At 42.9% G+C, this 27,546-nt stretch overlaps 1 protein-coding gene across 1 annotated transcript in view; it reads left to right on the top strand.

The window, feature by feature from the left end:
* The window catches only part of LOC109857190 (potassium/sodium hyperpolarization-activated cyclic nucleotide-gated channel 1-like), a 113,480-nt gene that overhangs the window by 71,386 nt on the left and 14,548 nt on the right, over window positions 1–27,546 (top strand). Inside the window, exons 8-10 of the mRNA XM_020433277.1 lie at window positions 17,386–17,526; window positions 21,349–21,501; window positions 23,458–23,595. Of these exons, the coding sequence (XP_020288866.1) occupies window positions 17,386–17,526; window positions 21,349–21,501; window positions 23,458–23,595 (432 nt within the window). The remainder of the gene's footprint in view (window positions 1–17,385; window positions 17,527–21,348; window positions 21,502–23,457; window positions 23,596–27,546) is intronic.

Below are 27,546 nucleotides of genomic sequence, written 5' to 3'. Positions count from 1 at the left end.
CGCAAACAATGATTTTCCTCACGTAGCCGCATCTACGGGTATACAATGCGAGAAATTGCGGTGATTGCCAGCTTTGTACTTTGAACGCTTTTTCGCTCGCCTAACGAGTAGAGACCACCGTGAGGAAAGAAGAGAGATTTCCGCGAGACACACACGACGCATTAAAGGGCCGATACGCGACCGGAAAGAAGTATTCGACCCAGTATCTCTTCTCGTTCTCGAAACGCTCGCCATTGTACTTAAACAGAGCACGTTTACATAATTAAAGTAACCGCGCGCTCATATGTATTTGATTTAATCAATAAAATTATCTTTTTTTGCGACATTTTGAATAATGAGACGATAATGTTACGAAAATCGTTCTTTTTTTGTTAAATATGAAAAACGATTTTCATTACGTTCAACAGTTAGTTAATTAAAGTAATAACTGTGATAAAAAAAAATATTTTTTTATAATCTTTCTTTTATTACAAAAATATAAATACAATTGATCGATGAAAATTTGCTTCATGTACATTGTTGAAACAATGCCGCAGACTGTGATAAATTTAAAACAGCACTTGTTTATTTTATCAGAATTAATTCTGGCTCGCTCATATGAACTAATCCACTTTAAACGGATTATCTATCGCTTAATGCCCGCTAATAGTGATTTATCGATTGACGCAAAAATCTGATAACATCGGCGGATATGATAAAAAAAAAACAAAACTCTGCATTCTCAATATCATAACTGCAATAAAATTGATTACGTTTTGAGCACACACTTCACTCCCGAACGCACTGAAAAATTATGTAGATATTCTCAGCGGCATAAAAACTAAAAAGTTACACATTCGAGTAATTCCGCCTACTCGGCAAAATGAGAAGAAAGAAAAAACAAATCCGTTAACGAAGAAAAACCGTTCTTAATTACAATCTAACGACCATTCAATTTGTCAGCGCCGCTTTTAATTATCTTCATATTTCTTCGATCGAGAATAGAGAGGCCAGACTCCGCGTCGATACGTAAATTCATCTTTCCCGCAATATGGAGGAGAAAATTTATCTTCCATTCGCGCGTCCACTCCTGCACGGACCGATGGAAATCATTTACGGGATATCGGAAGGATGAGAGATGGGTTCGGAACTGGTACCGTCACGCCTTACTCAAGTCCCCTTCCGGGGATTATCGCGGTCTGGTTCACGGGTGTCTGTCATCAGCGGCGAGAGGACACACACATCGGGTACGTCCATCAAACCAGAAGCGGTTGACCGCCGAAAGCAAACCATTTTCGTACTCACGGGGGCGGGAGAAGGATCGATTCGAACTCTCGGAGATCCCGCCGCGGTGTCACACGGGCCTTCGATCGGCCCGTCAACATCGTTCAATTTTCCGTAATGGGTCCTGGCGTCAAACGCTCTCTTCCCCATGTCGATGCAGCAGTCGCCCCGATTACGTACCCCGCCCTCGGAACTACCCTGCGATTTTGCCTCTCCTTTGTCGTCGTCGTCGTCGTTCCCGCCGCCGCCGTTGCCGTTTCACGACGTACCAGCAATTTCGCTCCTTTCGTTTGCAACCGGCGCGCGTGGTTATTCCTTAATTGAACGTTCGTGCAATCAATAGTTTAAACGTGCGAAATTTCAACGCTATTAACCTCCACCGTGATGTGACTACTTTTTGCTTTTGACTTTGTCGTCATATAGAACGGAGACGCGACCGATTTGACGAATTGTCAAATCTTACGTTAATCTTCTATATACAGGGTGTTCCAGCATTGGTGTAACATCTCTCGTGAACAAATAGAAGGAGTAAAACTGAGTCAAAAAGTTTTATACAATTTGGCTAGATTCGCAATAGTTACCGAGATCTTAATTAACAAAGATCAGCGAATAAGCATGCATCGGGCTGTCTTACGCGCTTCGCGCGCTTACGGTGTTACCCGTAGCAACATATGGGAGGAAGCTAATATAACAGCATATGTTATAACATATACATATTAAAATGTAATTGTTTGAAGCGCGCCGGGCTGTCCTACGCGCGTAAGACAGCACGCTTATTCGCGGATCTTTGTTAATTAAGATCTCGGTAACTAACTTTGCGAATCTCTAGCAAAATGGTATAGGACTTATCGACTCAGTTTTACTTCTTCTATCGGTCTACGAGAGATGTTACACCAATTCTGGGACATCCTGTATATAGTTAATTAGTATTTATATCACGTTGATGGAAGAAAGCTTCGTTCGGCGTGCAATTTGTGTTTTAGTCTTCAACGATCTAACAGCGAGACTGTCCGAAATTACCTGTCTCCTTAGCGTGTAATGAACGACCGTGATTAAAGTGCGGAATGCGATTGTGCGATAGCCACGTTTGTCGGTCGGCAAGAACGACTATCACGTTTCCCTCATGTAAGTTCGTCCGGACAAATGACGATATTCTTCTCCTTTGCAGCTTCGCGCGCAAGTGTACATTGCACGTAAGAACTTTTATTACAACAAAAAGTAGTAACGCGCTTGGTTTTTAGCGGCGGCGCGGCGGGCGCTTCAAGAGTATTGTCCGGTGTATGTATTTCTTATCGCTCCGAAGTTCCATTAATCTAACTTGCGCATTACTCTCGCTATGTCGCCGCGATAATTGTACGGAACGCGCCACGCGAACAAGCAGATTCACTTTCCAAGTGCCCTTTGTTTTCACGCGTGTCCCACGTTGCTTTGAATAACGTTTGAACGTCTCTACAGTCACGTAAAATTTGATTTATTTGGATTTTTATTGTTGACACGATTTTTATTTGTTGACGATTCGACTAATTGCAATAAAGAAGACACGTGAAGATTTTTAGATTTCCAGTGAAAAGCATTACGTCGTGATATCGTATGTAAACCACGTGCTGAGCATTTGAATGTTCGCGTCGTATCGAAAGCGAGCGCGCGAAATAGTACATATTGGTATCGCCGGTCCATCTGGCTAAGTCCCTCGCGGTAGAACCATCCATCCTATCTCTCTCACGGTCGGGAATGCGGAATAGACGAGCCATTTCAGAGTCTACTGAAACGTACCAGAGCAAACCAGACGGTAGAACTTCCCTCGATTATCGCGGAATTTCAATAGCCAGTTTCCGTCGTCGGCGACCGACACCCATTCCCGCCAGCGGAGATCGTTCTAATGCATTTGATCGGCGAACAATCCCGGCGCGGAACACGGCCGTGGCGCCGTTCCGCACACGAGCGACGATTTATAGAAACCAGGTATCATCGTCCCGGCAACGTCTACCGCACGCGGCGCGTTCTGATATCGCCAACTTTTCTCTTTCCCGCGAATTTTTTTTTTCGTCGCAAACTTTTGAACAAAAAGGAATAGATAAAAGAAAGAGCGTGATGCGGAAAAAAATGTGTGCGCGCGCGCGCGCGCGAAAGTGTGTCGCGACAAAGTGTGGATGCAACGTCGCGGGAAGACGAATGTGCCGTGCGCGTGTCATCAGTATCGATCATGAAATTCATCTTGTGATTTCCCGCGGGGGCACTTCGCGAGATTGTTCGCGGAATTTACTTCCTCGCCGTCCTTGATCTTTCCTTCTCGCTCGATCGTCTAAAGTTGGTGAAAATAATTTGTTGAACGATTCGCGGAAACAAGAGAACGCAAACGGAAACTGAGAGGCTTCGTTTTCGCTTTCGGCTTTACACTCCGTCTCCCGGCGGATTTGGTCGAAATCCGCTTTGTTCCAAACGGGATGTACAAAGAAGGATGTCGATCGCATTGATTTTTCACCGAACGAATGATTTCCCGTCTTGCGGCGTAATTGACGTGCGGCGGCGGCGGCGGCTTCATGTTTGATACGAACGGTGACGTTAGTCGGACAATTAAGCTCTTTTTCCCTTCTATTTATTATTCGGAGAAAATACTCCGAATTCTGAAAACGAGACTTCATTTGACACGAAACGGGCGCGTCTATTTTTATCCCGACGCGCAGCGGCTTTTCTGTGTGGAAGAATGTATTCCGTATAAAACAGCTCGCACGACTGTTGTTATAAATTGAAAAAGCATAAAATAACAAACGATGAAAAGCCGTAGAGTGCAAAACACTGTCGAACGAGATTAGCATCGAAACGATCACCGCAACCTTTTCGGGCTTTAATTTAGATGCGAAACATCGAAACTGTCAAGTAGGTGTGCAACTTCGTTTTTTCGTGATATTTTTCTCGTTTATTTTATATTCATACATCACTTTTGTGTGTGCATGCGCGCGCGCAATAAATCCTCTCTCTGATACATATGTATATATAATCTAATTCGGTATTTTTTTTCGGTCTCCAAATTCGCGTGGGGCGCGAATGGAGGATTTTTTCACATAATAGAATATATTTTTATATTCTCTAGTATGTTCTCGCGTTCTTGTATATACAGCCGCAATATTATTTGTTGCATATCTATAGAAATTCGCCAGTCAATGACCCAAACCGCGTACAGTATCAATACCAATATCAATAAATCCCAGCATCGCGTCCCTAATCGCGTCCAGTCTATTTATAGCCGTTCGCCCTCTCGATGAATCGATCGGTTCGCGAGTAACCGCACACAGCTGCACTCCGTTCGCTTCTCTCTCGACGTTTTAGCGCGTTCGCTCTGCTTGGAGAAACCGAATTTTTCTGAATGTAATGGTCCATCGAGCTTAAGTGCTGACCAAGTCCGCGCAGGCGTTTCTCTCTTTCTCTCTCTTTCTTTTTCTCTTTCTCCCTCTCGTCTCTGCTGCATCGTCCACTCCTGGGCGACCCTCTGTCCTCTCCATTCTTTGGGTCAGGAGGATGAATGAGTCAAGCCAGAGAGCACACGCCGGGGGATGTCACCAGCTTTCTACTACCCCCTTCGCGGAACGCGCTCGCTCTCTCTCTCTCTCTCTCCTTCATCCGCCACCCCGTCGCCGCTCGCGGCGCATACTACTCGCGCCGCCCCTCCCTCGGCTAAAAATAGCCGGATCGTGCTGACGTCATCGATCTGTCGTCGCTGTCGGGAACTAAACTATCCCCGGAGCCGGGGACGAAACTATCCTCGTAACCGGGGCCGACGAGCGACCGACACGATCCCGTGATGCGGTCGGCCAAGTATTGACAGCAGCCGCGGTTGAGAATATTCCGTTGCATTAATAACACATGGCACGTCCGGCCACGATTTCCCCATAACCGTCGTCCTCAGGATGATTTTTCCGTCGCGACCGCGATCGCACGTTACAACAATCTGCTACGTTAAGTGGATGAAACTCGATCGCGCTCGAATCACGTGAATCTCTGAACCGTTTTTTTGTTGCGAGCGCCGCAAAATTTCGGTGTATTGAATTTTTACGAGCAAAAATTGGAATATTTCGAAATACATACATTTTTATCGGCACATCCCGAAGAAGCTTCGTATTCGCATTAAAAAAAATGTGACCGAAAAACGAATTCACTTAGCGGGTGTCAGACGACAATTGTTCTTTATGGGTGTCGACCTCGACGGCGTCATCCGGACCGACGCATCCGGCGTCGTCGCGCGTTTCGCGGAAAGGGAGCGAGATTGCGCTCCTTTTGTTTTATGAATGGCGGTACATCGCGCCGAGCCGGTTGTCGGGTTATTCCCAGTTCCTTTTTGTTCCTTTATTCGCTTTCATCGTAAAGAGTTTTGCCCGAGTACCGTCGTCGTCTTGCGCGCATGATTACGTCGCTTCTTTATATTTCTCCACGAGCGAGAGACAAAAGCTGCTATCCTCAGCAACTCAATCTGTCATCCGTATCTTTTTTTCTCTTCTCTCGGAGCTCCTCTCGATATTCGACCTTAATTCTTGCTATCTCTCTCACCCTTATTTCCTACGTTATTAGCTAATTACTGCACTAAGAATTTTAATTACTGCTATCTAATTAATTTACTTTTGTAATTATAAAAAGCGCGGAAATATTCAGCGTACTCGAGTGCGTTGGTTTTAAGAGCGAACTAAACACCTGTAATTTTCTACACATGTGACTTTCAACACATCATCGTCGAGCTTGATTTCGATATGCAAGACAATGACGTCACTTGAAGACGCCGCAGATGCTTTTCCCGCATGTCGGACGACAGCGAAGATAAACGCGATGTTGCCGATCGCAAAATTTCCATTCCGCGCCGCAGAAGTTGGTAGGTAAATGAGAAATCGAAGTTCCGACGCGATTAAAGACCGCCGTTAAACGAGCCGACGTCCGCGCCACGTGTTCGCGTTCTCTGTGGTCTCTGTGAATTGCACGCTTTGTTGGACGCGCCCGTAATATACGTACGTATGTACGGTGAGTGTCACCGCGCATATCCGGCGGATTTTGCGAGGTCCGAGCGCGATCGATGCCGGCGGCGAATACCGCGAGAGATCTAGCGATATTAAACAGTTCGCGGCTGCACGCGACAGTAACTGCTACGCGGACCTAACAATTTCCCCGAATGTCGCTGATTACAGCGCGCGCGCGCGCGTATCTGCCGCGAAATATGTACGTGCGTAATCACCCGCGATCCCATCATCGGCGTTAGCGGAATCCGACGCAAACAGCGTGTGTGCGGCCAGTTAATTTTCTGAGTCGCTTATTACGTTCAGCACATTGCTCAATTACAAGGTTATGTACTGTCGAACACACACGCCTACACACATATGCGTATACAGGATCTACGATCCTCACTGAGTCTCTCGCAATACGAGGGACTCGCAAAACGAATAAGATGTTTCTCTCTGGGGAAACGTTTTTGTATTCCGAAAAGATTTCGAGATATAATAGAAGAGCATGTTTATAAAGCGCAGATGTTTTCTTTTTTTATTGTCGTATTTATATGTCGCCAGGGTACTTCTTGCTTTTCTCCGGCAAAAGGCGGACGCGCGGACGAACAAAAGAGACGGGGACAGGAAGCAAATGGGGAATTGCGCGAAGTTGCTCGACGGGAAATTCGTTATACAATGAAATCATGCAATCATCGCTGAAATGGCGCGGAAACAAAGCACCGGTGCGTTTGAGTGAATCTCGCGCGCGTTTCGCCGCGCATTCGTACAAAAGTCAGCCCAACTCTCTGAGAGAATCCGCAGTTAATTTTGTAACAGGAGAGAATCTGGTCGACTGGGAGGGGAAGAAAGTTTCACTTCTCTCTGCCGACCCCCGCAACAACCATTTTGTGACGCCAACATTTCGCTCCGCTTCGCCGCCGTCATTCAAAAGTATATCGCTGAATTATTCAGCGCTGTTATTTTTCTCTTGATCGCGCGTTGGCGCTGGTCAGCGGCGCGAAATGCCAACAGATCGTGTCAAAATTCAGAATCTCGCACGTAAAAAAAAAATTGAATTTTATTACAAATTCTGAAATTCTGTGAGTAAAGAGTTTTTGCGGATTATCAAACGCATAGAATTTCTTAAAGGATGAAGAAAAATTAGTTCTTTCTTGTACTTTAGTGTATTATCGTTATTTAAGGTACTTGGTTGTGAAAGTTGAGAAGGAAAAAGAACTTTCTTTTTTTTTGTTTTTTTGCCTTTGATTACGCAATTAAGCTCGAAGTGCGCCGCGCGCTACAAACTACCTTTCGCGGTCAAGAAAAATGAACTTTACGCGATTCTACCGGGAACTCTGCCGGAGAGAAGTTCCGAAAACGGAATGGAGGTGGTAGGTTTGTAAGGGATCTGAATAAAAATCTGAAAGGTGTCCCACGAACGAGACGTGTCCCGAAAGACACCGAGGGAACCAAATGACTACTCGGATTCGCGGCCAAAACGGATTTTTTCCCGGTCACGATTAAATAAACTCTCACATCTCGGGGAACGATGTTCACGGCACGTCAGCGCGGGGGAGGCGCGCGCATGCCTTCCTTCCTTTTTCTGCCCGATAATCAAAGGCCTTCCGCCCCCGCCGGCTCCGTGAACAAAGCGAGCACGTACACTCCACAGAGGCGCAACTGGCATCCCTGAGAGTTCCTTTTACGATTCTTCCAGAGCGCAGGAAGGGGCTTTGCAACTAAGGAGGAAAAATACACGCGTTAATATTTCAAGCGAGGTGTGTCGGTTGGTTCTCAGTGCAAGCAATTATTAACAAGAAACATATGTCGCATTTAAATGTCATAATAATAACAATAATAATAACAATGACTTTATTAAAAACGCAAGAGTACATATATTACACAATTACTAGGCCTGTTCTTAAGCCTAATTAACAAAAGCATATTAGAAACACATAATATATCAAAAATAATAATAATAATCTCCGATTAGGAAAGGAACGCGATAAATATAATTGACATTTATTGAAAAACTTTAATACTTGTAAAACATAATGCGCGGGAGCGCGCGTATGTTTGATCTACTTGAATAATTATAACGCTGATTGCAGCAGCTGCAGCAACACAGTCAGACGTGACTCGAAACTAAAAGAGCGAAAATTTCGCTCCCGACACGCATGAGAAGGTTTGATAAAGCGAAGAGATATATAGCGAGCGTGAGCGCGCGATTCCGAAGGAAGGAAACGCGCGGACAAAATTCACTTCGCTTGGCCGATAAGACTGAATTGAAAATTCAAATCCATTCAGTCGCGCTTGAAAGAAGCGGATTAAGATACGCGCACGCGCCGCTCTGGATTATTATTTTCTACGGTGTGGCGCGCACGTACACATCGAATCTCTCGCTGAGAAAAGAAATCTGGACACGCGAAATCTCTCGCTCGAGAAAAATCTCTCTCCTCGTCGCGAGAAATAGAAGGGATTTATTCGTGGCGCGAATCCGCGACGCGCGTGATATAAGCTAACGATCGTGTATATATCTCGCGAAATGTCTGTTAACAGTGTAATCGGCGAATAAGGATCGAGAGATCTCGTAATAGCGTGCGATACAACGATTTACAAGTTAGATCGCATCAAATGCCATTTTTCATCCTTTCAACTGTCTGTTGCGAGTGGAATTACTACTGGAAGAGTCTTGTCTCTCAGCCCCGGCATTTTCCGCGGCATGTTGTAACACACAAAAGACAAAAGAGCATTTTATTTCACGACACACAGTTTCCCATTTATATTCGAATATAATATCTTACTTATTTCTCTCTCTTTTCTCGAGAGACATAAAAATCGCGTGCGTTATTTGTCTGAAAGAAACATATCTCAAATTTCTTGTTTACGTTTACATCTCGTCTAATCTAAATTGCGCGCAAAGATGATCGGGATTTGCAATTTACTCTGAGGTTTCTTCGCGTTCGGCGATAATGAACAGATAAGTTTGCGGGAATTAGCGCGAGACTAGCGCTAGAATAGCGTAAAGGAGAACGGCAATTATGGCTTTCTGAAGCAATCGCATCCAGTCGATTGGCATCGCTATCGGCGAACGCCAGATGCACCTAAAGAGCCCTTTTGCTAATTCCGATGCGGTTCTGTACCTTGATGCCGATTGCTTTAATGCCTAATTACGTGTGCGTGCGCGCCCGCTGGCGCAGCTGGATTACATTTTGTTTGCGCTGTTTCGGTCTGATTTGCCGGGACATTGATCCTCTCTAACTCTGTACGTTATAATCCTTATCGTCGTATCCGATCAACCAATGTCGAAAATTCACCGAGCGATCGATTCTATTTTGTGGATTATTCCGCGCACGAGCCGCGTTCCTTAGATGCCGGCTTCGTGGGTTTATCCTTACGTCTTAACTACTGAAATGAAGTCACACGGTGTACGGTAGAGAATGTTGTTTTCTTTTTCGATCTAACCATTTCTCTTCATCGAAGAAAAATTATTTTCCCAACGTTTCTTCATTTACGAGAAATAAATTTCTAATTTATTTTATTTATTTTTAATCACTTGTGTGTCGAGACGAAAGTAAGTACTTTTAGTTGTTCAATGAACAATCTATAAGTGGATTAACAATCTATGTGGAAACGTGGTGTAGATGAGGCAGGAGTCGATGATTCGTGACAGCTCTGAAGAAATCGATCTCTCTGTTTCGTTAGAATACGCAGAGGTACGACATAGTTTCGGGTTAAAGCTATCTGACACCACACATGCCACATAGTCTGCCGGCTTGCCGCGAGGCAGACGTATTACATGATGACCGGTTCGTTAGCTTGACCATGGTTAATTGGCGCGGTAGTTACGTAGATTGTCAGAATCGTTTAGACAATTTTGAGCGATCAAATATAATTGTTTTAATTATTTGCATTTCACGAGTTCGATCTTCTCTCTCTCTCTTTCTCTCTCCGGTTACTTTATCACGCGGATTTAACGCTTCATTAGGAGATAAAGGGAGAGCAATAAAGGGAAAACAAAAGGAACTCGATCGATTGCTAATTAATTTACTAAAATCACATTTGGCGTCGAGTTCACGCATTCGCAATTAAATGTCATGATATATATGTAACTGCCGATATTCCGTTCGCACAAAATGCGTTCCGCGAGTGAAAGTAATATTCTTTAACGGGATCAACAGTTTGAACGATTAAACATATTAAATGTTCAATTCTCATTGTTGTATAATCGCCGCGTCGTGTAATGAAAAAAACCAAAAAAAATGTGTCCTCGATTTCTTCTTTTCTTTTGTTCAACTGATCGGGAACTGACCGGGAACTGATTCGTGCGTCACAGCTGAAATTCGATCGCGGAGGTACTTTTAACGCTACCGTGGAGGTACTTTTCGCGTGTGCGCACGAGTGACAGAAACAGATGATAGTGGTAAAAACGGCATGCACCATGACGCTCCGGTGCATTGCCAATGCAATTTCGAGCACAGATTTCTCGTCGCCTTCACCGTCTCTCTCTTTCTCTATTTCTATCTCTTTTTCTCTCTCTTTTTCTTTCTTTTTTTCTCATTCTCCATGTTTGCCTTGGCTCGCGGCTTTGAACGTCACATTTTCTCCGACGTGAGAACGGAGGACGACGCGCGCACGGCAAATGGATAGAATATCGCGGGATCCAATATCTCTCTTTTACTGGGCGATCCCTTTCTTTCGGCTTTACCGCGCTTCCCTTCGTTTCTGCATAGTTGAAAGAACAGGCTGTTGCCGAATGTCGAGAACGCGCTAGCGGATAAAGCGAGTTCTTTGCGCGCGCGCGCGTGCGCTAACTCACCTCTCACGTCTATCCAATTTGTCGCATTCATAAATAAAATTGTTGCGAGAATGTTTTAGATATCTTGCTGAGTATTATTCCGAGTATTACACACACAGTGACGGAAAGAGAAGCAGAATCGAAAGCCGTTTCCTCAGTGAAATAATGAAGTTACGACATCGTCGGAGATAAAATGCTATTTCGCTACGCGGAAGTGCGAAGAGCCGTTGATTCATTTCCATCCGTTAAAATATACATTTTCGTACATCTTCTTCCGTCGCTGTCGTTGCTATACGAGCGCCGCGTTTTGGAACGAGGCGAGTTATCAATAGAGTCTTTTTTAAATATTTACGAGAACTCTTTTTACACAGATAAAGATAAAAATCCGCACATGTCCGGAAAGCACGGCGATTCTCTTCTCGCAGATGAGGAGATACACACGCGCATAAAAACATCCGAGAGCGCGCAGTGAGTCCGCCCCGGATGTGATTCAAACGATACGCGCGCTATTCGCGATAAATACGCGAGTCAATTTCTTCCGTTAAGGCAGCGTCGAAAGCGATGGGAGAAGAAAGACGAGGAATATACACGGGACGACACAGCGTGTAACGTTCTAAAATGTGGCGAAGTAATTTAAATACTAATTTCCATGATAGGACACGTTTCAATATGTAACCGGATTAATAAAGGGGCTCAAATTAGTGAAAGTTCCGGCTTGAAACTTGAAATTGCGCAACCCGCGGGAGATCCGAATAAATAGAAGTTGCAGCTACGGATTAAGCGTCGTATAATACAGCGACGTCGGCGCAAACGAGGGGAAGCGGGGACGGGGAGCGAATTACCTGCGTGTGCATATATGGCCGGAGAGAGGGCGGGAGGAATCAGGCAAAGGAAAGGAATTAAGTTTGCACAAAGAGGGTAAGCTTGCTTGATCCTGCCCAATGGATCTGGCGGATTATCCGAGTAACGAAGGAAACGCCGCACACTTCTTTCGTTGCGCGCAAATTTTCCGCGCGCCTCGGGAACGACGGAAAATCATTCAACTTGCCCGCCGTGCCGTTGATGCGGGATCTTCGTTTCTTCGTGAGAGCCAGCCGAGAGGCAGAAAAAGACTCGCGAAACGCACTTTTTTCTCTGAAAACAAAAAAAAAGATAAAAAAAAATAAACGAGCATTTTTCCCTCTTTCTCTCGCTTTCGAAAGAAACCATATAGAGCTACTGAATGACGGGCGAGCCAACGCGGGCATGTGAAATTCGAGCAACGGAAGAATTGTTTGTAGCGCGCGCCGCGCTTGTAGTCTATCAAGCTGCGGAATATCGCGTTTCTCGATAACAATGAGGAGCGAGTCCGCTAATAGGATAACGCGCGTTTGCGCGAGACGCGGGTGTGCATGCTCGTTCAGAATTCCGGATAATTAACGAGGCCGCGTTTCCCGATTAATTGGCCCGGGAGACTTTCGTGAAAATTAATCCGTGCCGGTGTGCAATGGCTGGCGGCGCGGAGCGGAATTTCAAAAGCGAAGCTCCATAGCTCCATCGACGAGCGATACAATTGCTCTCGTTTCGGATATTTGCTGAGTACATGCTTTATTAAGCCGCCCGCACGCGTGACCGAGCTATATACGTGGGCTCTGGGATTTTTTTTTTCTCTTTTTTTTTTTTTGATCGGATCGTACGCAGGTTTCCACGTAACGGTCATATTTTTGGACAAAAGAGGACTCGCAACTGTCGTTCGGCGGCAATCGGGAGGCAAAAAAAAAAAAAAAAAGAGAAGGATTCAGAAATGGCATCGCGGAAATACGCGCGGCGGAATCGCATTTTCGCTTTGCAGAGGGCAATCGCAAATACATATAACATATTTTTCCGTCGCTCGCTATCCCGATGATTTATGGGAAACAGTGCGGAACGATCTTTACTTTTATTACGTGCAAACCATTTACAGACGCCGTTCATTAGAGGGAGTGCCTTGATCGAGTGGACTGAAAGGAAAGTAACGACGTTCCGGCGGAGGCTATCGGTAACATGGAACAAGGTCGTTAAGACCGTGTCTTGGAGATCCATCGATCTTCCGTAACCTCGTCTCCGACTGTCAGTTTCAGGTTGCACAGTTCGGACAGACAACGTCGGCGTGTGTCGTTTTAGGGATTCGAGCCAGAAACCGACGCGAGAGGAAAAGGAAAAAAACAAAAAAAAAACAACAGTGATTTTTCAAGCAAAGTCGTCAGGGGTGAATTTTCGAAGGGGGAGATGAGAGAACGAATTGCTCGGATCATTTATATTTAATCCCTTCGCCCTGTTCACATGCTCCCATTGGCGCGGATAATCACTTCCACTACTTAACGTTTTCCCGATTTCCCAACAAATTGCGGCGTCGGATTCTCAGTCGTTGATCTCCCGATTGCGACGATGAATCGACACGGAATTTCTGTTGCAACGGGAGTTTTATCCGGACGAGACCTCTCGAATGAGTTTCTGTCCGAGAGTCAAAGTTCTGTTTTCAAGATACAATTTGTATTATTTGCCCGTTTTGGTGTGAAAGCGAGATCGAGTCTTTGGCGCGCGAAATAACCGTGACTTAGCTACCGCCGACGGAACTGGAAACAAGCCAGAAATTATCGCGTCGCTTTGATCTCGCGCCGGTACGACGAGATCGGGAATGTTCTCCATTAACCTTTAGCGCATTCGGAAGTTCCGCCGTTGAGCAAAACGACGAATGAGTTTTATGTTCATTTCCGCATTGACGTATGCGCGTTGCGTCTCTATTTCTTCGATAAAAACAGCTGCTTTTTACCGTGCATGTTTCTCAACTGCAAATAAATATCATAAAAATGCATTACTTACGTATACTCTTGAGGAGAATAAAAAAATATAATCTTGTGTAGGAGAGAAAAAGAGAGAGAGAGAAGATATGTGACGCGATTTCTCGCGGATTTTTTTAGTTTTTAACATTACACAAGCGCGGTGTGTGCGCGCGGAGTTTACTTCTGGATTACAGAAAATCTCGATAAAACGCGAAGTGTATATTTCCACTCACTTTGTAACCTATCCTATCGCGAGAAGCGAGTTTACCGACATCGCGCGAGTTCAAAATCCCGAAATATCGAAGGCGTCTCTCCCGACGCGACCACTTCGCGCATTTACTGCATGCGCGAAAGTGCTTCGTGAGAGAGAGAGAGAGAGAGAGGGGAGGGGGAGGGAAGAAGCGGAATGGAAGAGAGGGTGAGAGAACGAGGGACGTCGTCCGGACGTAACTTTACATTGCCAACGCCGCGGTGCTCGTATATTCGAGCACGGTTCGACGAACTCGCTGGAAAAATGATCGGAAATGCGACGGAGGGTGAACGGGTGCCGCCTCGGGGTTGGATCGCCGCCAGGAATCTTCTCGCTTCTTTGATCGCTCTATCGGCCGAATCGGGCCTGTATATATTATCAATATCGGTCCGTGCCCATCTTCCTTCCAGATTGCTCGGCGAATCCCGGCGAGCAATCTGCGAGACGCGGTGAGCCAGCGGAGGTGCGAGAAAAGGCGGAAGGGAGTAAGTTAAATTGCGCCGCGTTCGAAGCGCGACAGACACGACTGTCGGTGGAAACCCGTTTCCGATAGAAGCCACCCCATCCTCTTTCCTTGTCAGTCAAGCGAGACAAAGCCAAACCTCGGTATTCCCGTTATACCCATTTTCGGCCAATTCTGGATTACAGACGTCGATCCGTCGCTCGTGGGGATCTCGCGTCTGGATCAATCCCTCTTCCCCCTTTCCCTTCCCTCCCAACTTCTCCCTTCGGAGAAATACCTGGGATTGATTACTCGCGGGTATGTAAAAATCGGCGACGCTTCGATCTGTTCTCCGGCGCAGTCCGGATGGTGTTTGGAAAAAACGAAAAAATGAGATTGTCGCAGCGAGCCCCGCACTGCGGACCGTTGGCGCGCGCGCACATATTGCGCATTAACATTTGAGCGCGGATGGGGAAAAAAAGAAATGGAGTAAACATAGAAATTCACAGGGGAGATAAAATCCGCGTGTCTGGAATAAGAGAAAATCTGCCGTGGATTTGTCACGGATTTTTAAAATATTACACGCACACGTAAGGTTTTTTTGTAACAGGGTGATGTTTTAAAATTTCTGATTTTATCGGCAAGCTGCGCGAGATGTATCTTTCACATGCTTGACGTCATGTCCCGTCAAAATACGAACGTGTGTGCGTTCGGATATGTATTCATGAACGTTCGCAATCGTTCGATGACGTATAATTTGACAAAGAAACGCGTTTTTATCGATTCCATTGGCTCCCTGCTTGTGCTGCTCGATTGAATATCGAACGTTGAATATTTAACGCCGGCTGCCAATTGGCATTCGGAGACAGTTTGACGTTTCATTTCTTGATATGCTTTCTTCGTTTTCTGCAATCCATATTTATAGAATCTTGAAACGTAGCCTATTCGAGGGCGAAAATTGCAAATTCAGTAATAATATCTCTCTAATGCTCGTTAAACTTTTCGTTGACATTCCGTAAACTGTGCACCGTAAAGCTATTTTGCCGTTCCGTTTTTTTCCCCTCTCTTTTGGCATCCGTTTTCGAATGTTCGTATTACCCTGTTTAGTAGCGACGTGCAGCGATACGAGCACGGAAATCCATCTTCCTTTGCATAGTAAAGTCGTCAAAATATTTGCTTTCAATGCTGCGCGCTATCGAGTGTAACTGAAAGTTTAACTGAGATCGAAAACTGCATTTCTTCTACGTAGAATAGAAAGAGAGAGAGAGTACGTTGTACTTTGCGGAAGTGTATTTCCGTCACCGTCGCTTGGCACGACGGGCACGTATCAGCCGTTATTCTTTTCTAATTTTGCGAATTTTTTTTATTTTACATCTGCGCAAACAGGAACGGTGCAAAAAAAAACGAGCGATAATTAAAATGTCGCTTGCGCGCGCGTTAAAATTATGTCTTAATTGTGACAGAGAATTATATAAATTTATTTTTTCCGAATATACATATATTTTTTTTCGCGTATATATCGCGCAAGTTTTAAATTAAAACATTGAATTAATTTACATTATTATTTCGTTTATTAATTATCAGGTACTTTGTCATCGATATTATCTCCTAGTTTGTTTTTTTTTTTCAAGATTTTAATGTGTGTATTTTGTGTTTTCCCATTATTCTTTTATATTCAGCGATATTAATATTCGGTCAACATTTTTATTTTTAATACCGTTTCTCCACCAGCAATCGAATGCATCGCGCTCACATGAATATGCGGCGCATCGAGAGAAAAAGAGAGAAATACATAAAATGCTCATAAAAAATTGTAAGCATATCTTAGTTTTCCATTTCGCTGCGTCATTTATCATTGATCCGTGATCCGTGATCCGTGCGACTATTTCGCGTCAGATACGCCGCAATATCTCGCTGTATTAATAACAGATCCCTATCGATGCTTTTTCATCGACAGAGAGATGAAAAAGCATGAGGACCGTGCGCGAGTTCGCTCTTGTGTTCGTTCGTTTTAATTAACTGATAATGGCAACACACGATCCTTGGATCGACAAAAAAAAAAAAAAAAAATTGTTCGCGAGAAACGCGCAAGCGTTCCGTACCGGATAGCGCTATTATTAACTTACATGTCAGCGATTTATTACAAAAGTCGATTAAAGACTCGATAAAACGAATTGAACGAGAAAGATGTTTAACTGAGTGAAAAATACTTATACGACAATAATAGTCAATTAATAAAAAAATATTGAATCCCGTAATATCCTGTAACATTCTCTCTCTGTATTAGCGAAGAAACTTCATTTTGTTCTATTTCACGTTTGTAATCACGTATATAACGGTTTACAACGTGTGCCTTTCATCGAATCACACGCACAGCTTGCCGTACAACGGGCATTTGATTTTATCGACTTTGTCGAAATCGACCGCAAAGATTAATCCCGTCAAACATTTCACAGTGGTATAATGATGTATTATCATATTTCCCGAATCGCGGAAAACGCGAGTGGGGCTTTATGCGCGCGGCTTTGAGCGCTTAAATGTGATAAAATTAATTTGAAATCGAAAACGCGTTATCATATCTGTGTGTGATTAGCTTATCTGGGAGAACGTATATCTCGTTCACAACGTGTAGGAGAACGACCGCAGAGTCGCGCTCGTGCGATTGTCAGATTGCCGCATTAGATAGAGAGAGAAGTGCGCACAAATTATGAAACATAATATCTGTCGCAAAACAAGCGCAAGGTTTTTTTTTCGCAGATAGCTATATATATAAGCGACTTAGATTTTCTCGTTTGTTATCGCATGTATAGAAATATAATAAAACTTATTATGTAAAAAAAAAAAAACATTTTCTCGTATATTGGTTGCAGCGAAGCTGGACGGCGTGAAGACGTACATGAGGATGAGGAGGGTACCGAACCATTTGCAGGTGAAAGTAATCAAATGGTTCGATTACCTGTGGCTCACGCAGAAGTGCTCGGACGAAGAGAAAGCAGTGAGTTGTCTTCCAGGTAAAATATCAATATTGTTGTTTTCTAATTTGTTTTGTACACACAATAGTAAGCATAGTTTTACTTTGGTGAACGAATTAATATTAAATGAAGAAGATAAATTTATTTAGTGACAGAAAAGGAGAGGGAGTGAGAGAGAGAGAGAGAGAGAAAGAGTGCAGGTACTTTTATAACGTGGAAAGCTAAGCTTGTAAAAGCTAAGTCATGTAATTACGGCAGTAATTATTTATTTTTCCATTCATCATTTACTTCCTTTTCTACTTATCTTTATTACTGTTTAATAACGGGTGCTGACATAGATATACTTGCGCAAGAGCGAGATGTATGAAAATCTGACGTCGTAGTAGCTCGTAACTTCATGATATTTATACGGTGAGCTTCTAAGCGGAACGCAGGTCAGGCTTGCGCTATTTTACAAGCGTGTATAACTTAACGAGTGCAATTAGCGCAAGCCCGCGTATATACGTTCTCGTTGCTCGCATATAGCGAAAGCTTTCCATTTTTAACTGCAATTTACCATTCGAATAACGACGATTCCAAAGTTTTGCGAGTGTTTACGAGCAATGAAACGATACCGCCGCCTTTCGCCAATGTTGGCGTATATAATTTCACGGAAAACATTTGATCTCGTAACTTGCAGGCGGGATCTGCAAACTAAAATGCGAGCAAAGCGAACGTGTAAGCAGGCTATACGCGCGTGTGTATGTATGTGTATACGACGACCAACATCGTCGTTCTTTAATGCAATCGCGCGCGAAAGAGCAAAAACGGCGGTTGCGCGCAAATTTTTCGCAACGAGTGTTTTCGCAACGCGAGACGAAATATAAAAAGTCCGCGCGCGAAATTGAAATTTATTAATTTCTCGTGCTAATTTTTTTTTCTGAACTCCGTCCCACCGGAAGCAAGAGCGGGTACTTTTGTGTAGTAAATATTTGCATAACGGAGCAACACACAAGAGTCGATTCGCGCGCGAAAGAAACGCTCGCAACAACTTTTGCTCAACTTGTGTTTTTACCGCTCGCGTAAACACCGGACATGCATTTCCTAGTCGACTGTTAAAGATAACTCGCGGGTCGTTTGCGAGCGAAACGATAACATCGTGGCTCCGATAGAACGCCGCCAGAATTCCCCGCTAAACTCGCCATAGCGAAGCGACGACGGTAATGATTGTATCGCTCGCGATGAACAATAAAAAACAGATTGTAACGTAAAATGCGACTTGTGTGTGTATAGAATTCCAGCAAATAAACTCGGGGGAATCTTCTTTGGGTTCTAACGCCCCGAGAGGACTTGCGCTGAAATTTATTGCGCCTAGATATACAAGAGTGGGAGCTTAACGCGAAGTCAAGCTCCCACTAAAAGGAAAATTGTCAGTTTTCTCTCACTAGGCTTTTGTGTGTGTGTGTATGTACGCGCGCGCGCGCGCTGTGGTACGCAATTTTTAAAAATGTTTCACTTCACTTACGAGAAGTGACATATCGATTAACGTTTCACGAAACCGAGGTAAGGCAGGAAATTACGGCATAATGCAAACTTTTCAACTGTTTTTCTTTTTTTTTGTTTTGTTTTGTTTTCAGAAAATTTAATCTCCGCGCAATATATTGTACAAAAAGATTTAAAATATAATAAAATATAAAAATTGCCATCGCTCGAGAAAAATTGTTTTCTTTAAAAAGATTAATGTGGGGCGTTCACAATTCCTCTCAGACATGTTGTAGAGATAATGTGAAACAGTTCGTGGAATGTGGAAACGTTAAGAAGGAAAATAAATTGTTGGAAGAGCAACTTTTTATTATTGTTTCTCCCCGCGAAATACGCGTCTTTTCAAACTAGCTTTCACGGCGAGTGCCAGGAACGACCTCCGGAACAACATTCTGGAAGCCGTTCCTGTACCGTCGAACGACGCGTTTCTCAATGCAATAAACTTGTTATAGGATGTGGAATTGTAAAGCTGTGCGAGAGTGTGTAATGCGCGCGGCGTAACGAGGACTTGGAAATTGAATATTAGCGCGGATTGAAAAATTGAAGGCTATCACGACGCGCGATTTTCTTCGCGCACGTCGTTTGATCGTCGGAGGCAACGTGAAACATCGGATACGGCGCGAAAGACATCGCGAAAATAACAGCGAATACTAAAACTAATATCGACGATATTTAAACGACACACTTTCTCGTCACGTTGATGTCCAATGAATAACTAATCTAAATTCTCACGACATTTTCTGAGCCTTGTCTTTGTTAATTTCAAATATACGTTTTCAAAAAACAAACATAGCAGTATATTTAAACAGTTTCGAATACATTTTTTTATTGTTAAAATACATTTTAACGTGAAACAAATAATGGAACAATTCGCGTTATTCAGTATTTTATTTTCTTATTTTGTAAGTTGATTTTTTACATCAGAAAATGACAGAAGACAAGTTACTTGGAAATTACTGCTTATTTAACGCCGCTATAATTGTCGAAATTGTCTGTAAGACATAAAAAGAAAAAAACCATACGTACCTATTTTTTCACAATAACTGGATTTCATCGGCACAGAGACGAGAGTAATTAGGCTACATTACACGTTAATATCGGGACGTATATCGATCGCGGGCGAAATTACACAAGCAAAAAATGCCGCGTGCCGGAGACTCGCAATAGGCTCGCGCTAATCACAATTTGGTTAGCGCAAATTTGCGGAATTTAATGCTAATTACGCGACGCGGTATATTGCTGCAATAACGATAACAATAGAAGTAGCAATAACAATAGAAATGTCGCGTCATACTTGTGTCGTCTACGTACGTACTCTTCTGGGTTAACTGCCAATTTCTGGCATACGGTGCTACACGATAATATTAGAGATAGTAGTAACATCAGCCACACTAACCTTCGTTCCGTTAATCAAGCCTGTAAATGCGATGAACAATTGCTGTGTGTGATAATAATATCTTATGAAATCAGTTAGTAAACGTGTAAATAATTCGATAATTTAGCATTTTCATAATCATCTACGTAAGTAATTTTCGATCTGCTCTTTCTCTCTCTCGTTTTCGTGTAAATTCACGTCCTATAAGAAATTGCTTGCCGAAGCAATCACATAAAGAAGTTGGTTTAATCTCGGCGATGCCATTGAAACGTTCAAGTCGGGTATTTCTCGAACACCCGAGATAAAACCCTGGCAAATGTTTACCTCCATGTCTCGCCTCACGTCTCTGCAAGCGATTTACGACGATTCGACACGATGTGGTTCTTATCTTCGTTCCCGTTTAAAAACATTCGCGCGTTCTCTTCGCAACACAACCTTGCAAACATCAACGTGTTATCACGTGATTGCTACAAGTTGCTTACAACCTGATCCTTATTCTCCGCGAACGATAATTGTCTGGCTAATGAGGCATCGCGTCTGTCTAAAACACGCGCGCGCAAAAAGCGACACTTCGAAACGTCCCGTCGGTTCAAGTTCTCGTTCTGCTTCAACATCGCGCGCAACAAAAACAGTCCTTCAGCGTTTTCGCAACTTCGCCATCGCGACGCGCGAACTTGTTCCCGCGCGCAACGTTTTATCATTGTGTGGACGTCGCGATACTGAAAATCAATACATCGGGCAAAAACGCGCAAAGTTGATATGTAAAATGAAGATGTACAAATTAATGTAATTAAAAAGTAATCAAAAACTTGTATTATTTCGCACATTGCATTTTCAGCATAATTTTTTCAACGTTTCGGCGCGCGGAAATTGCTCTTTCCGGAATTTTTTTTCAGCTCTTTAACGATCCAGTTTATTTTTTGTTCCATGCGCTAATTCTCGCTCGTCTGCTCGTTATGTTGTAGATAAGCTGAAGGCAGAGATCGCGATAAACGTACATCTGGACACGCTGAGGAGGGTCGAAATCTTTCAGAACACGGAGGCTGGTTTCCTGTGCGAGCTGGTGCTGCGATTACGGCCCGTTCTTTTCTCACCTGGCGACTACATCTGTCGCAAAGGTAAGGGAGTCCATTTCTTTCAGAAAATCTCGGCAAGTTAATAATCAAATATTTTTCTTTCTAAGTTGAGAAGGGAGAGTAAATCCCTTATAATTTATCGCGAATTAACATCATAAATTAGAATTTGGATAAAAAATGCGAGTGGCTCGTTGTGTAGCAGATATTGACTTTTTCCTTGTCATTTGCGGTACCTCGAAAATGTGTGCGAGAGGCTTCCCTTCTGCGCGAGATTCCTCTCTAGATTCGACGTGTCCTGCTTATGGAACGCGCAGCGCGTTGGAAGCGCGCCAGTATCGTGGATGTGAAAAATGATTGCTCTCATTCTCTCTCACTCCCCTTCCACTCTCTCTTTCTCTTTCTCTCTTTCTGCGCCGTCCTCGTCACCGGTAGCACGTAAGCCGAAACCAGTGGTAGGTGAATATTTTTACTTTATGACTGAGTGACTGGTGCGCTCGTTATCAGCAAAGAAGGAAAGTAGGGATCTGAGTAACTACTTCGATGTAGAGACCACTTGCATAGAGATTTGCTCGTAAATTTTCACGACCGACGCGTTGCCAACGCGTCTCCAAAAAATTCTATATTCCTCGTATAGACCCAGCAGAGAATTGAATATAAATCTGCCTGCGGCAGAATACGCGCAAAAGAAAAAACAATTACTTTTCCTCTTTCTACTATTTCAAATTCTTTTTCGGAAAGTATCATAAAAAATGGACGTTTTTTCTTTTATTTCAAATTTTTTAGTTTTTATGTCTCTTCTCAAACGATCGAAGCTCGTGAAGTTTATATTCGAATGGTAATTTGTCTCTGAACACTGCAGAGTTTGAGTGTTGTTGAATGCTCGAAAACGAATTTGCTTCGAAGAAACGTCCGTGACTCCGTTAATCTGCGAATATTTGCGCCGCGTGACGAGAATTCTCTCTTCGTCTCGCGCGCGTGAAAATTGGCGCATAAATGAAAAGCGTTCGTTGTTATTTGGCATTTTCCTCGCATTAACGCGTGTTTAGTAGCCCGTCTTCGAACCGATAATATAGTCACACGTAATTTCAACGAAGGCGCCGTGTCATTTCCCTGCGGACCGCCCGTCTTCCATCCACTTTGCGCGCTCGCGCGCGACACGGAAAGTTTTCTTTTCATTGTCGGTGAAACGACTGCCACCGTGTGGCCGGAAATACGACGGTAGCAGCACGCCTGTTTTCTGACGGGTGGACGATTCGTCGCTGCATCGCGTCGCTCGATTACGGTCGGAATTATGACTTGGCGTTACTACTTGCCGGACAAATGACGGTCTTTCCTTACCGTATTCTGTTGCGCCGACGTCATTCTTTATTAAAATCGATATCTTTGACGTCGATTAAACTTCACCAAAATAACGTATCTTCTTCTGTTGTATCTTCGTTCTGCTGTTTAGAAAAAGAAAGAGAGAGAGAGAGAGAGAGAGAGAGAAACTAACTGAATTATACATGTGTACTGAAGTTGGTTTTTTATTTAATTCTCGTATTTTTCAATTTCTTTTTCCTCTTCCTTCTGCATTGAAATATGCGCTAGTCAATAACGGAAGTCACGTCGGTGAAATAATACGAGCACCGTGTTACAACGTAGTAAGACAGCAGCTCACGTCATGTACCATCGTAGTACAAGGAATGCTGCACTCCGGTGGCGCCGAGAAGAGCTCATTATTTTTATAGATTCATAAAAAGGTACTACACGAAAAAGTGGAATTTTATGTTAAGTACGCATTCACAAAACTTTTTTCTTCTTGGAGATACGACTTGTGCTATCGTTGCTTCATATTTTTTTCTTTTTTTTTTCTTTTTTTTTTTTTTTTTTTTTTACCAAGAATTGTAAAGCACTAGAATACACGAGTGTCCGAAGTGAATTGGAAAAAAAAACGAAAGTAAAGTTAAAGAACGGTAACGGGAGTTTTATATTCGGGTGTCACTTTTCGCTTGATTGCAGGTGAGGTGGGAAAGGAGATGTACATAGTGAATAGGGGCCGACTGCAGGTGGTGGCTGACAACGGGAAGACAGTGCTCGCCACCCTTAAGGCGGGTTCCTACTTCGGGGAGATCAGCATTCTCAATATGGGGACCGCAGGTAAAGAGTGCGGTAAATATTCCAAACGGACCAGGGGCCCGTCGGTTGTCCCCCTTCGTTTTTCACGATCACGTTTTCACGTTTCACGTTCTTACCACTCTGTGAGAGGGCAAGCCGTCGAGCCGGTATGAGCCGATCTAAGAACGATCTGTCTAGCAACTTTTCACTATCTCTCTCTTTTTTCTGGCAGACATACTTGTCCCACTTGTCAGTTCTCACCCTTTTAATCGCGCTCGACGTTCATGCAACGACCGCCGCGACCGGTAAAAAAAAAAACAAAAAAAAAGAAAACAATCGACGCGTGTCGGCATATATCAGTTCTGTGAGAGGAGCTAGAAAATTGAATTATTAAAATTCGAATTGATCGATTCGCACGAAAATTGAATTACCAATTGGATGAGAATTCCCGACAGAGGGCAGGGTTTAAAAAAAAAAAGTGTACAGAGACGCGACGCGCGTATTTGAAATTGCGCACGAGACTCGCACGAGACGAGAACACGTTGAGATTTTATATCGCACAATATGAGATACGATGAAATGAGAACGATTAAAGGGAAACTATGTACGTAGGTACATATCTTGTTACTAGGTAAGATCGACCTCTCGGCAGATCTCTCATAATTCTTAATTAGTGTGTCAAATTAGATATAGCATGCGATTAGTATATTATATTAAGAGCTTAGTCTCCGTGAGACTTCTGGCTGTTTTTCAAAATTAAAACGTGTTTAATCTCGAAACTCAAGTGTTTAGATTCACACGCCAAATAAATCAGCTGGGATTAATCAGGCTTTTTTTTTTTTTTTTNTTCACACGCCAAATAAATCAGCTGGGATTAATCAGTATTTTTTTTTTTTTTTTTTTTTTTTTTTTTTTTTTTTTTTAGTCTGTTATTACAGGCGTGATTCTTTATTTATGCATTCTCTCGCGCGGAAAAGGAAAAGCTTTAGTTCATTTAATTATGATTGACGTTGTACACAACCTGACGCGGAGCCATTTTGTTGCCTGTACAAAAGTATTTTCCTATTATCAACTAAATTTGTTGTGTAAAATTTATGATCCGCATATTCTCTGCGAAATCAGTGCGACGACTGGTTATTTGAGTTCGGGATTTTACTCGTTTTGCATGCGAAACACATCAATTTACGGTAAATGCAAAATAATGGAAATCGAATAATCGCTTTTGGCGCTTTTCTTTTGAAAGCACATATAGCTTATATTTTTTAAAAAATAAGCGAGATTTAATTGAACGTTTTTTGCGCTATTGACACGCATTATATACAAATATATATATATATATATATATATATATCCGAGAGAAAAGAACAATATCAACGTCAAATAATAATCTAACCGGTCATTCGTATTCGTTGCGCGCGTTGACAAAAAAGAGATGGAGGTTGACGGAGAAAAAATATTTTTCTTTCGTTTTGTTTTCTCGCGCAATTTCGTGGACGCGCGACGACGAAACCCCCGGCTTTCAAAGACTCTATCACTTGTGCATCTTTCCGGAGGCTCGCTCGTTCTCTGACGAGGATGAAAAGAGGATTGGCAATGCAAAGTATCGTTCCAATTTCTCTGCATCGACAATCCTATTGCCTCTGTCTATCAGGAATAGAGCCATTCGTACGTGCGCGTTGTCGCGCAGAATCGATAGCAGTTCTCGTCCTTGTTTTCGAGGGGATCGAATCTCTCGCGAACCGAATCTCTCGCGATACGAAAAAAAAACCAGGGAAAAAATGTAGCGTCCAGTAGTCGGTCGTCGACGCGTATAAGGAGTCGCGTCTGCGCGCGGCGCATGAACTTTATTCTTCTATCGAACTCACTCTCTTCAGAAAACTCTCCGTCGAGCGAACGTTGCATCCGCCTTGAAGAAACTTCGGACTTATAAGAGTCCACCGTCTGGAATATAATCTTGGAATCCCTTTTAAATTGAATTCTTTTCTCATATTTTCTTAGAGCGTTCCTCGTCGTTCTTCAGTTAAATTAAAAAAATATGCATATTTTTATTATTATTATTATTATTATTATTATTATTATTATTGTTGTTGTTGTTGTTGTTGTTGTTGTTATGTTTTTCTCCGACGTGTTTGTAAAACATCATAAACTCTTATTCATGCGCTTCCAGCGGCTATATCGCGGCAGCGTATTTCCTTTAAAACACACGCTCTATAACTTCCCGCTATAAATACGGCACACCTACAAAAGCGACGGACGAAATTAGCCTGCACACAGAGGTGTGAAAAGTTTTGCGCAGACACCCGTTAGTCGTAGATAACAGGATATTCATTGCTCCGGGATATTGGCGTGGGGGATATTCGGCGGGCGTCGTTTCGGCCGCGCGCGAAACGAATCAATTGCATTTGAATTTTCTGTATGTTGTCTCTCGCATCGCGTCGAGCCCTCCGAGAATTTTTGTAATATTCTGCTTATCCAGTAAACAGTCACGTTAATTGAATTTCAAGCAAGCACACACGCGGCGGAATTCGTCGTTGCGAGACCGTCGACGCATCTCTCGAATAACGCTCGTAACACACGTACTGCCCCTTTAGTTCCTCTTCCACCGCCTCACCTCCAATCTTTTTTCCACTGTAATCCATTTTATTCCTTTACGATCGACCGGGACGGCCAATCGAATAAAATGATGCACGTCGTAAAATATCAAATTGCGTTATGTGTGTGTTTTTTTTACGGCCGGATTACCGCAAATTCTGACGATGCCTGTATGTTTTCTAAACACACACAATGAGGGTCGAAAAAATTAAACGAATGACACTATCGTGCGATAAAGCATCAGAAAAATATTGGTTATACTATTTTATTTTATTTTTCAAAATGCACTCGCGTTGTGAGCTCGCGCGCGTTGGATGCGTTTGTCAAATCGAACGAAATCGGACGCGAACGGCAAATCAACTTATCGTCAGGCGTGCCGGTCGATGAAACCGATGAAAGATTAGAATTTTAGTCACATTCGTGCTCAATCTCTTTATCTCCGCTTTCGTAGTTCTATTAGACGAAGTATAAAAGCTTAGAATCGACTCAGATTTTAGTCGCCCTCTTTTCAGCATCTCTCTCTTTCTTTCTCACGATCGTTGCTGCCGCATCACACACGCTGAGATTGTCACGTATATTTATTATTATTATTACCATTTGTGCGCATACCTGTACTTATTGATTGTTACATATTTATACTCTATTTAAAGGACGGCATTTGTAAAGCGCGGATTTAACTGCCAAGAATCGGTCACGGTTTTATTTTTAGCAAAAACGATTCTGGGTCGGTCGCTCATACAAATGCTTCCTACGACCAACATTTCCATTTTCATACGATATATTATCATATTATACTATTCATTGCACTATATTATTCACGTATATATTTCTCTTTCTCTCTCTTTCTCTCTCTTTCTCATGATCTGTTTCACACGTAGGCTCTTATTACTGATTTATTAATTTTCTGCTGTGCTGATTTCGAATACAATGACCTGCATTTAAATCCGTCAGTTATATCAACACACATTTACACTCAAATGACAGGCAGTTTTTATATACACACACACACACACACACACATATATATATATATACATGCCTATCATCTCTCAAATATTCTGTCCTCTCCGTGAACGGTATTCTTTTTCTTCAAGTTCTTATTTGTATATGTATACACACACACACACACACACATGTACTATTTATATATATTCAATTCATACACACGTATACAAATTGATTATACATAGTAGTTTTCAGCATCCTCTATATTAGTCGACAAACTCACTCGAAACATCAAATATAAACTTTAATCACCTTGATTTATCCACGAAGAAAGATAGCCAATTTTGTTGCATCTTGTTCTCTCCTTGTTGTTCGCACAAATAAGAGAAACGAATGACAACGACAAAATAGACTACCTCTCTTCGAAAAAACTATCTACACACATTTATCGCATAT

This window comes from Pseudomyrmex gracilis, unplaced genomic scaffold, assembly GCF_002006095.1.
Source record: "Pseudomyrmex gracilis isolate BER0280 unplaced genomic scaffold, ASM200609v1 scaffold_150, whole genome shotgun sequence".
Classification (NCBI taxonomy): domain Eukaryota; kingdom Metazoa; phylum Arthropoda; class Insecta; order Hymenoptera; family Formicidae; genus Pseudomyrmex; species Pseudomyrmex gracilis.
Note: the sequence above shows the minus strand (reverse complement) of the source record. Positions and strands in the feature narration are given on the sequence as shown.